Below are 13,064 nucleotides of genomic sequence, written 5' to 3' on the forward strand. Positions count from 1 at the left end.
TTAGCTCACCTGTCATGTAGTGACAAGTTGAGCTTTTGTGATCATCCATCCGTCCGTTCACAGTTTCTTGTGAACATAATAAGAGACCACATTTTGCAATCGATTTTAATCAAACTTGCATAATATCTCGGATCCTTTCAAAAACTGGCCAGATCCCATCATGGGTTCCAGAGTTATGTCCCCTTAAAGGGCCAAAATTTGCTATTTTGGTTTTTGAACACGATAGAGACCACATTTTGCAATAAACTTTAATCAAACTTGCACACAACTTGTATTGGCATATCTCGGTTCCTTTCGAAAACTGGCCAGATCCCATCATGGGTTCCAGAATTATGGCCCCTTAAAGGGCCAAAATTTGCTATTTTGGCTTTTACAGCTATATAGAGACTTTATTTATGGTTTGATTTGATACAAACTAGCAAAATATCTTTTACAACAATAGATCTTGTATTCCATGATGAATCTGTCAGATCAAATCATAGGTTCCAGAGTTACGACCCCTGATTGACCCCTGAAAGAGCCAAAATTTGTTAATTTTTACCTTGTGAACACGATAGAAGTGACGTTTTACATTCGATTTTAACCACACATACAACTTAAGTCACAATAAGATCTTGGTTCCTTTCGAAAACCAGCTAGATTCCCTCATGGGTTCTAGAGTTACTGGCCCTGAAAGGGGCAAAATTTTCTATTTTGGCCCTTTCAGCCACATAGAGATTTCATTTATGCTTTGATTTAATACAAACTTGCACAGAATGTTTATCATGATGATCTCTAAGCCAGATTTGAAATTGGATCATTTTGGATCAAAAACTAGGTCACCAGGTCAAATCAAAGGAAAAGCTTGTTAACACCCTAGAGGCCACATTTATGACCCTATCTTCATGAAACTTGGTCAGAATGGTTGTCTTGATGATTCTTAGGTAAAGTTCAAAACTGGGTCATATTGTGTCAAAAACTAGGTCACCCGGTCAAATCAAAGGAAAAGCTGAACTTGGTCAGAATGATTATCTTGATGATTCCTAGGCCAAGTTCGAAACTGGGTCATGTGGGGTCAAAAACTAGGTCACCCGCTCAAATCGTTAACACTCTAGAGGCCATATTTATGACACTATCTTCATGAAACTTGGTAAGAATGTTTATCTTGATGATTCCTAGGCCAAGATCGAAACTGAGTCATGTGGGGTCAAAAACTATGTCATCACTCAAATTAAAAGAAAAGCTTAACACTGGAGAGGCCACATTTATGACCCTATCTTCATGAAACTTGGTCAGAATTTTTATCTTGATGATTCCAAGGCCAAGTTTAAATGGTGAGCGATATAGGGTCATCATGACCCTCTTGTTGTGAATACTACTGTAATTTTTATGTTTCACACAACATTCGTAAATATTACATATAATAAGAAAAACAGTATATTCGATCTGCCTATAGATTTAAGTTATACAGTAATAACTTTATATAAAAAAAATACATATTTTGTAGGGTGGAAACAGGTGCTCAAATATTCTGATACTCACTAGTCAGTGTCTGGAGGCCCAGTGAGTCAGTGTCTGGAGGCCCAATGCAGATACTGGGAAATTATTTAATTTTATTGGCTAAAATTTTGTGGTTTTTAGCAAAAACCAGCTATTTTGTGGTGCTTAAATAACCTTTAGCATGTTGGCGGCTAGTGGTTCTGCCTTTGCGACCAGTGCAAACCAAGATCAGCCTGCATAGATGTGCAGTCCGATCATGGTCTGCACTGTTCGCTATTCGGTCAGTAAATTTTCATGAAAATTATTGATTTAACAGTACTTGCCATTTGCCAGATTGGATTTATTAGATTGTTATTTTACTGTTTATTTAAGAAATATAACAAGTTACCAATAAATATAATGATAGGTGTCATGAAAATAGTTAGCCATTTCAAACATACTAGTCAGCAAAAATTGCCTTGTTATACCCTCCAACGGGGAGGCATTTAGTTGTCAGACCATCGGTCTGTCTGTTTCCAATCGATAATTGAAGAATGCTTAAGCATACAGGCGTCAAACTTCACAGGGTGATTGCTTGTGGTCATTAGAGGACCCCTATTATTTTGGAGGATAGTAGGTCAGTTGTCAAGGTCACAATTACCTTGAGACTGAAAACAGTTTCATATGGATAACTGAAGAATGCTTTGACCTACAGGCATCAAATCAATGTTGGCAAAAAGCCGGTCAATATGAGTATTGATCGCCGGTCAGTACTGGTTGATTCAGTACTATGGTCACTCTTGGGCGGTCAATACTGGTTTATTCAACACTTTTACATTCGCAAATTAGCATAGGCTGTAATAGTAATATAAAAATAAAGCAGCTTGAATGATATAAAATTTTGTTCATTAAAAAGTATTGTGGTCAGTACTGCTTGATTCAGTTTTGGTCCTTGGCAATGTGTCCTGGTCAGGCTCCATTTTGGAAATACTTAGACTGGTCAATACTAGCTTTTTCAATGCTTTTATCTTCTTACAGTAGCATTTATTTTAAATTAACGAAATATTTTATTACTATAAATTACACTCATTGAAATGGACAATACTGGTCAATTAAAATTTTGGTCCTTCGCAATATCCCTGATCAGTACATGTAGTGGTCAATACTGGTCGATTGAATACTTTGATTGCTTTACTTATTTTTAGCTCGACTTTACTAAGTATGGAGAGCTATCCTACTCCACCTGGCGTCAGCGTCCTTCCACGTCCGCACTTTGGTTAAAGTTTTGATGCACTTTCTCTTTATCTTTGTTATTACTTGATGGATTTGCTTCAAACTTAAAATAGTTATTCCTCATCATCACCTACATCATATGGCACAAGGGTCATTACTCTGGCACCAATATTTCATGAATTATCCCCCCTTTTTACTTAGAATTTCAGGTTAAAGTTTTGGTGCACTTTCACTTTATTTCAGTTATTTCTAAATGGATTTGATTCAGACTTAAAATAGTTGTTTCACATCATCACCCACATCATATGACACAAGGTCCATAACTCTGGCACCAATTTTTCATGAATTATGCCACCTTTTTACTTATAATTTTATGTTAATTTGATGCATTTTCACTATATCTCTGTTATTTCACAAGGGATTTGATTCAAACTTAAAATAATTGTTCATCATCACCACCTACATCATTTGACACAAGGGCCATAACTGTGACACCTGTATTTTATGAGTTATCCCCCTTTTGTACTTAAAATTTCAGGTTAAAGTTTTGATGCACTTTCACTTTATCACTGTTTTTACCAAATGGATTTGATTCAGACTTAGAATAGTTGTACTGCATCATCATCCACATCATATGATACAAGGGCTGTAACTCTTCCACCAATATTTCATGAATTATGCCCCCTTTTTACTTAGAATTTCAGGTTAATTGTGGTGCACTTTCACTATATCTTTGTCATTACTTAATGAATTTGATTAAAACTTAAATTAGTTTTTCCAGATCATCATTCTCATCATATGGCACAAGGTCAGTCACTCCGGCACAAATGTTACTTTTGCAGAAGTTTTCCATGAATTATGTTCCTTTTATACTGATTTAATTTTTTGAGACTTACCCGGTAAGCTATTGTCCAATATCATCATCCACATCTGAGTCATAAAACACTCAAGTGACAGCTCCAGCTTCCTCAGATGTACCCAATTTCACCATCCAGCATTGAAATATTCGAGCGCGCTGTCTCCTGTGACAGCTCTTGTTTAAAATAAAGTTACCATGTTCAAGCATTGAGAATAATACAGTGAGATTATTGACAGTTTCAATTTACCACTGGCTTAATGCCAGCTAATTAGTGACTAGATAAACAGGTCAGCAACATATCTATTGTATATTGTAAGACATGGTGTCAGTTAGGTTTTAACCACCCAACATTGCATCAAAGTTCTTTAGATGATTGCCTGTGGTCATTGGTTGACCCCTATAGTTTTTAGGGTCAGTAGGTCAAATGTCAAGGTCAGACTGAGACTGAAAATAGTTTCTGAGCGATAACTGAAGACAGCTTGGGCGTACAGGAGTCAAACTTTTTAGGATGATTGCCTGTGGTCAGTAGATGACCTGTTTTGTTTTTTCGGGTAAGTAGGTCAAAGGTCAAGGTAGCAGTGACCTTGAGATTGAAAACAATAACTGAAGAATGCTTCAGCACAGGAACCTCCAACTTGGTTGGCAGATGACCCCTGTCAATTTTGAGGTCAGTTGATCATGGCCATGGGCATGGTAACCTTGACCTTGACCTGGAAATCATTTTCCATCTTAAACTGAAGAATGCTTCAGGGCAGGAACTCAAACTTGGTAAGCAGGTTGGTTGGACCAGGACAGATGACACCTATCAATTTCAAGGTCAGTTGGTCAAAGGTCAAAGTCATGCCCACCTTGAGCTAAAAAAAACAGTTACTGCAATTACATATTTATTCAACATTTTCATTCATAACTCATATGGCATTGTTCAAACTATGCATATTTAGATTACGGTATTACAAAAATCAAATTCTTTTCATTGTTTTCTATCCAGTTTTCAAATTGCTTTGAAAACGATGATTTGCAAAAGCTTTGCCTTTGCATATTTTGAAACCAGAAGGAATAGGCAAATAAAAACTACACATGTGCCTTTGTTTAATCTGACAATTCCAAAAATGTTTCTAGATTTTTTGCAAGTGTCATAATTATGATTTTAGTCCAAGTTTCAACCCCTATTGTTTTTGCGGTCGATTGGTCAATGGACAAAAGTCACAGTTATCTCGGGAGGCCATCATATGGGGCATGGATGTTTTACCAACACATCTTGTTTCAAAAAATGAAAGTAGCTTCTAAATGATGTCTCATTGTTATGTATGGTAAACTTTCTACATAATAGAAACAGTTGTTTTATGATGTATCATTATTTTATTGTTGAAATGAATAGAAAACAAACTAATGGAAGCATTTTTTTCAGTCTGAAGGCTTTCCCTTTAAGAGTTTATAATACTAGCCTGTTTTGTTTCCAGTTTTTGAATGGGGTCCAGAGCCTTTACAAAAGTAAATGCTGAAAACTGTAAAAAATAGCAAATAATAAAACAGACCTTCCAGTTTATATTTCAAATAGTTTCTATGCTTAGTGTGTTATTGCAAGACATTCATAAAACAAGCCTGTAATTTCAGCTAATGAGTTTGGGAAGTCTTGGACCAAAAAACAAAGATCATTCCGCTGAAATTGGGAAATTCCTTGAGGAAAAATTAAAAATAAAGAAAGACAGGTAATTTCTTCTATGTTGTGTAAAGTACAGCCAGTCTGTTATTAGTCCCCTACTGGTTGAAAACCAGTTTCGGGGACTATAGGAATGCGCTTTTCCGTCCTTCCGTCCATCCGTCTGTCCGCAATTTCGTGTCCGGTCCATAACTCTGTCATCCATGAAGGGATTTAAATATTACTTGGCACAAATGTTCCCCATGATGAGACGACCTGTCATGCGCGAAACCCGGACCCCTAGCTCAAAGGTCAAGGTCACAATTGGAGGTCAATGGTCAACAGGGCTTTTTTCCTGTCTGGTCCATAACTCTGCCATCCGTGAAGGGATTTTAATATTACTTGGCACAAATGTTCCCCATGAAGGGATTTAAATATTACTTGGCACAAATGTTCCCCATGATGAGACGACGTGTCATGCGCAAAACCCGGACCCCTAGCTCAAAGGTCAAGGTCACAATTGGAGGTCAATGGTCAACAGGGCTTTCTTCCTGTCCGGTCCATAACTCTGCCATCCGTGAAGCAATTTTAATATTACTTGGCACAACATTTCCCATGATGAGACGACATGTCATGCGCAACACCCAGAACCCTAGCTTAAAGGTCAAGGTCACTCTTGGAGGTCAAAGGTCAATAAAAAATTTTCCTGTCTGGTCTATAACTCAACAATCCTTAAAGGGATTTTAATATTACTTGGCACAAATGTTCACTACTGTGAGACGGAGTGTCGTGTGCAAGAACCAGGTCCCTTGGTCTAAGGTCAAGGTCACACTTAGAGGCCAAAGGTAAGATACAAGAATGACTTTGTCCGGAGCATTTCTTCTTCATGCATTGAGGGATTTTGATGTAACTTGGCACAAATGTTCACCACCATGAGGCGGATTGTCATGCGCAAGAACCAGGTCCCTTGGTTAAGGTCAAGGTCACACTTAGAGGTCAGAGGCCAAATTCAAGAATGACGTTGTCCAGAGCATTTCGTCTTCATGCATGGAGGGATTTTGATGTAATCTGGCACAAATTTCGCCACCATGAGGCACCCTTGTTTTTAGAATTACGTCCCTTTGTTGTTACTATATATAGATTATAGTGTAACTTCTTTATTACAGGCCGTAGGGAAAAATCAAGACCACTTTTCTGTGGAACAACATGCATGTTACATCCAAATATAGGTGTATTTTGACCTATCTCTACCTGGTAAAGACTTTCTGGTGGACTTATATGATATAGATTTTTTTTTTTATCCCCCGAAGGGAGGCATTTAGTTTTTGAACCGTCTGTCGGTCTGTCCGCAATTTTCGTGTCCGGTCCGTATCTTTGTCATCGATGGATGGATCTTCAAATAACTTGGCATGAATGTGTACCACAGTAAGATGATGTGTCGCGCGCAAGACCCAGGTCCGTAGCTCAAAGGTCAAGGTCACACTTAGACATTAAAGGATAGTGCATTGATGGGGGTGTCCGGTCCATGTCTTTGTCATGGATGGATGGATTTTCAAATAACTTGGCATGAATGTGTACCACAGTAAGACAACGTGTCACCCGCAAGACCCAGGTCCGTAGCTCAAAGGTCAAGGTCACACTTAGACGTTAAAGGATAGTGCATTGATGGGCGTGTCCGGTCCATATCTTTGTCATCGATGGATGGATTTTCAAATAACTTGGCATGAATGTGTACCACAGTAAGACGACGTGTCGCGCGCAAGACCCAGGTCTGTAGCTCAAAGGTCAAGGTCACACTTAGACGTTAAAGGATAGTGCATTGATGGGCGTGTCCGGTCCATATCTTTGTCATGGATGGATGGATTTTCAAATAACTTGGCATGAATGTGTACCACAGTAAGACAACGTGTCACACACAAGACCCAGGTCCGTAGCTCAAAGGTCAAGGTCACACTTAGACGTTAAAGGTCATTTTTCATGATAGTGCATTGATGGGCGTGTACAGTCCATATCTTTGTCATTCATGCATGGATTTTAAAATAACTATGCATGAATGTGTGACACAGTAAGACGACGTGTTGCGCGCAAGACCCAGCTCCGTAGGTCAAAGGTCCTAAACTCTAACATCGGCCATAACTAGACAGCTCTTGTTTTTATGCCTCCGAAGGGAGGCATATTAGTTTTCAACTGTCCGTCCATTCGTTCGTTAGTTAGTTAGTTAGTTAGTTTGTTCGTCACAACGTTAACTTTTTGCATGAAGGCATTTTACTCGTGAACCACTGCACCCAGGACCTTCAAACTTCACATGCTGATAGTACTTATTAAGTACACCACCCCTACTGACTTTGGGGTCACCAGGTCAAAGGTAAAGGTCACAGGGGCCAACGTTAACTTTTTGCATGAAGGCACTTTACTCGAGAACCACTGCACCCAGGACCTTCAAACTTCACATGCTGATAGTACTTATTGAGTACACCACCCCTACTGACTTTGGGGTCACCAGGCCAAAGGTCAAGGTCACAGGGGCCAATGTTAACTTTTTGCATGAAGGCACTTTACTCGCGAACCACTGCACCCAGGACCTTCAAACTTCACATGCTGATAGTACTTATTGAGTACACCACCCCTACTGACTTTGGGGTCACCAGGTCAAAGGTCAAGGGCACAGGGGCCAACATTAACTTTTTGCATGAAGGCACTTTACTTGCGAACCACTGCACCCAGGACCTTCAAACTTCACATGCTGATAGTACTTATTGAGTACACCACCCATACTGACCTTGGGGTCACCAGGTCAAAGGTCAAGGTCACAGGGGCCAACGTTAACTTTTTGCATGAAGGCACTTTACTCGCGAACCACTGCACCCAGGACCTTCAAACTTCACATGCTGGTAGTACTTATTGAGTACACCACCCCTACTGACTTTGGGGTCAAAGGTCAAGGTCACAGGGGCCAACGTTATCTTTTTGCATGAAGGCACTTTACTTGCGAACCACTGCATCCAGGACCTTCAAACTTCACGTGCTGATAGTACTAATTGAGTACACCACTCCTCCTGACTTTGGGTCACCAGGTCAAAGGTCAAGGTCACAGGGGCCAACATTAACTTTTTGCATGAAGGCACTTTACTCGCAAACCACTTCACACAGGACCTTCAAACTTTACGTGCTGATAGTATTATATGAGTACACCAACCCTACTGACTTTGGGGTCACCAGGTCAGAGGTCAAGGTCACAGGGGCAAACGTTAACTTTTTGCATGAAGGCACTTTACATGCGAACCACTGCACCCAGGACCTTCAAACTTCACATGCTGATAGTACTTATTGAGTACACCACCCCTACTGACTTTGGGGTCACCAGGTCAAAGGTCAGTGTGCTGCGGGGCATTTGTCACCATTAGTGACAGCTCTTGTTTTTTTTAGGATTAATTTCCCTTTGTTGTTACTATAAATAACTTATATGGTAACTTTTTATAATCTGCCAAAAAATCCATATGAAAACAACTGTAGATTTTTATATATGCAAAATTTTAATCCAAGTGTTTTGTTAAAACATATTGTATATATAGTACAATATTGTTTATACATCATTGACAGATATCAGTTCATTATGTCACACTGCAGTAGAGAAAATTAGGTGCCTTCCAGTAGGGGACTTTGTATTGCATGGCAATACTTCATTCACTTGTTTGATTAAAGACCACCCAGGTCAAATAAAATGAAAGTGAATGAGGTTTATCAAATATCCAAGGCCTTTGCGTGGTTTATTGTCTGATTTAATATGGTTCAAATGATTCTGAATGACAAACCATGGTAAATTAGACAATAATTCAGGAGAAAACCTTGTTTATTTCTACATTTGCTGATTGAAATGTAGATATTATGATGAATTTTATTCAACTAAGGTGTGACAAAATGGACGTCATGCAGCAATGTGATGTCACTTGTCTGTATGTCAGCTGTGGATTATTGTAGAATATACAATGCTTGACTTCCTTCTTTGTTTACCTGACAAACAAAACTAGCCATGTTAGAATGATTAATTTATCAGTCTGTGACCTGAAATTATTCAGTATTCTGTTATAATCATCAAGTTTGATGTAAAGACATTTTTAGATGATGTCATGCGTTACAAAGGTCAAATTTTTCTGCATGTTTCATCTTGGAAGACAAAGGTCATTTAAAACAAATGAAATATAACAGAGGAATAGAAAACTGTTGCTTAAAGGTTGTTAAATATGCATGGTCAGAGATGCTCAAAAAAGATTTCAGGCAGTTGTCACTGTCAGTTTAGAATAATCTTTTCAGTGGTATTTTTATGGCCCGAAGGGAGGCATATTAGTTTTCAACTGTCCATCCGTTTGTTAGTTTGTTAGTTAGTTAGTTAGTTTCACAACGTTAACTTTTTGCATGAAGGCACTTTACTCGCGAACCACTGCACCCAGGACCTTCAAACTTCAGATTGCTGATAGTACTTATTGAGTACACGACCCCTACTGACTTTGGGGTCACCAGGTCAAAGGTCACAGGGGCCAATGTTAACCTTTTGCTTGAAGGCACGTTACTCGCAAACCGCTGCACCCAGGACCTTCAAATTTCACATGCTGATAGAACTTATTGAGTACACAACCCCTCCTGACTTTGGGGTCACCAGGTCAAAGGTCAAGGTCACAGGGGCCAATGTAAACTTTTTGCATGAAGGCACTTTACTCGCGAACCACTGCACCCAGGACCTTCAAACTTCACATGCTGATAGTACTTATTGACTACACGACCCCTATTGACTTTGGGGTCAAAGTTCAAGGTCACCAGGTCAAAGGTCAAGGCGCTGCGGGGGGCATTTGTCACCATTAGTGACAGCTCTTGTTTAATAGTAAAGATGAATTATTTCCTAATTATTTCACTATTTAGATAATTCTATTTTTTATGACAATATACTTCAACGGTGACATAGATTCTTACAAGAATATAAGAATATACTCTCCTCCATGTTAAAATGTAAAAGAATTATGTATATTTAATAAAACCATTTTCATTATTGTGACCTCACGATGTCATGTATTACCGGTATGTAACATGAGATTTTGGTTAAAACTGTTGAAAAGACATGGCATAAAAAGAAAACTTGTTTTAATTAAGTGTAAGATAAAACTTTCTCTTACCAGATTTTACATTTTCAAGCATATAAAACAGAGCTGCTTTTGAGAAAAGAGCATGTCTCCCACAACTGCCTAATCATCTCAATAGTAATGTATCTGAGTCAACCATGCACCAAGACATGTACACACTGGCATCTGTGTACAGAGTGATTTTCGGTAATTCAAGGGCCATAATTCTGAATTGCCTGGGCCAATTTGGCTAGATATTGAACTTTGCCGAGGACTTATTGGCAAACACATTTTGTTCAAGTTTGGTGAAGATCGGATGAGAAATGTTCGACTTAGAGTGCGGACAAGTGTGTACAGAGCGATTTTCGGTAATTCAAGGGCCATAATTCTGAAGTGCCTGGGCTTATTATGTCTCCCCCAGGAGACATATTGTTTTTTGCCCTGTCTGTCCGTCCGTCCGTCCGTACATCACACTTCATTTCCGAGCAATAACTGGAGAACCATTTGATCTAGAACCTTCAAACTTCATAGGGTTGTAGGGCTGCTGGAGTAGACGACCCCTATTGTTTTTTGGGTCACTCCGTCAAAGGTCAAGGTCACAAGGGCCTGAACATTGAAAACCATTTCCGATCAATAACTAGAGAACCACGTGACCCAGAATGTTGAAACTTCATAGGATGATTGGTCATGAAGAGTAGATGACCCCTATTGATTTTGGGGTCACTCCGTCAAAGGTCAAGGTCACAGGGGCCTGAACATTGAAAACCATTTCCAATCAATAACTAGAGAACCACTTGACCCAGGATGTTGAAACTTCATAGGATGATTGGTCATGAAGAGTAGATGACCCCTATTGATTTTGGGGTCACTCCGTCAAAGGTCAAGGTCACAGGGGCCTGAACATTGAAAACCATTTCCGATCAATAACTAGAGAACCACTTGACCCAGAATGTTGAAACTTCATAGGATGATTGGTCATGAAGAGTAGATGACCCCTATTGATTTTGGGGTCACTCTGTCAAAGGTCAAGGTCACAGGGGCCTGAACATTGAAAACCATTTCCAATCAATAACTAGAGAACCACTTGACCCAGGATGTTGAAACTTCATAGGATGATTGATCATGAAGAGTAGATGACCCCTATTGATTTTGGGGTCACTCCGTCAAAGGTCAAGGTCACAGGGGCCTGAACATTGAAAACCATTTCCAATCAATAACTAGAGAACCACCTGACCCAGAATGTTGAAACTTGATAGGATGATTGGTCATAAAGAGTAGATGACCCTTATTGATTATGGGATCACTCCATCAAAGGTCAAGGTCACAGGGGCCTGAACATTGAAAACCATTTCTGATCAATAACTAGAGAACCACTTGACCCAGAATGTTGAAACTTCATAGGATGATTGTACATGCAAAGTAGATGACCCCTATCGATTTTGGGGTCACTCCATTAAAGGTCAAGGTCACAGGGGCCTGAACATTGAAAACCATTTCTGGTCAGTAACTTGAGAACCACTTGACCCAGAATGTTGAAACATAATAGGATGATTGGTCATAAAGAGTAGATGACCCCTAACGATTTTGGGGTCACTCTGTGAAAGGTCAAGGTCACAGGGGCCCGCACATTGAAAAACATTTCTGGTCAGTAACTTGAGAACCACTTGACCCAGAATGATGAAACTTCGTAGGATGATTGGTCATGCAGAGTAGATGAACCCTAACGATTTTAGGGTCACTCTGTTAAAGGTCAAGGCCACAGGGGCCTGAATATGGAAAACCATTTCCAATCAATAACTTGAGAACCTCTCAACCCAGAATGTTGAAACTTCATAGGATGATTGTTCATGCAGAGTAAATGACCCTTATTGTTTTTGGGGTCACTTCGTTAAAGGTCAAGGTCACAGGGGCCTGAACATTGATAACCAGTTCCGATCAATAACTTGAGAACCACTTGACCCAGAATGTTGAAACGTCATAGGATGATTGAACATGCAGAGTAGATGACCCCTGTTGATTTTGGGGTCAGTCTATTAAAGGTCAAGGTCACAGTGGCCTGTTCATGTAAAATCATTTTTTGGAAATAACTTGAGAACCACTTGACCTACAATGTTGAAACTTAATAGGATGATTGGACATGCAGAGTACATGACCCCTATTTATTTTGAGGTCACTTGATCAAAGGTCAGGGTCACAGGAGCCTGAACAGTGACTTGAGAACCACTAGGCCACAAGTGTTGAAATTTAGCGGGATGACTGGACATGCCAAGTAGATGATCCCTATTGCAGCCAACCATCAGTGTCTCTTTGACTTTCGCTCCTGACCCCTATTGACTTCTTGCCTATAGGACTTTGCATTGGGGGAGACATGCGCTTTATTACAAAAGCATTTTCTAGTTTGGCTAGTTATCAAACTTGGCCGAGGACTTATTGGCAAACACATTTTATTCAAGTTTAGTGAAGATCAGATGAGAAATGTTCGACTTAGAGTGCGGACAAGAGTAAAAAAGGCCAATTTTCGGTAATTCAAGGGCCAAAAATCTGAAGTGCCTGGGGCGATTTGGCTCGTTATCGAACTTGGCCGAGGACGTTTTGGTAAACACATTTTGTTAAAGTTTGGTGAAGATTGGATGAGAACTGTTCGACTTAGAGCGTGGACAAGATTTTGACAGACAGACGGACACACACACGGATACACAGACAGCAGTAAATCAATAGATCTCCCACACCACTATGTGGTGGGAGACATAATAATTAGTCCCCT

General features: G+C 39.6%; 1 protein-coding gene across 1 annotated transcript in view; it reads left to right on the forward strand.

The window, feature by feature from the left end:
* LOC123534231 (macrophage migration inhibitory factor homolog) overlaps positions 1-13,064 on the forward strand; it is a 39,551-nt gene that overhangs the window by 19,240 nt on the left and 7,247 nt on the right. The window contains exon 3 of the mRNA XM_045316378.2: positions 5,165-5,259. Coding sequence (XP_045172313.2) covers positions 5,165-5,259 — 95 coding nt within the window. The remainder of the gene's footprint in view (positions 1-5,164; positions 5,260-13,064) is intronic.

Source organism: Mercenaria mercenaria, chromosome 12 (assembly GCF_021730395.1).
Source record: "Mercenaria mercenaria strain notata chromosome 12, MADL_Memer_1, whole genome shotgun sequence".
In the NCBI taxonomy this organism is placed as follows: Eukaryota; Metazoa; Mollusca; class Bivalvia; order Venerida; family Veneridae; genus Mercenaria; species Mercenaria mercenaria.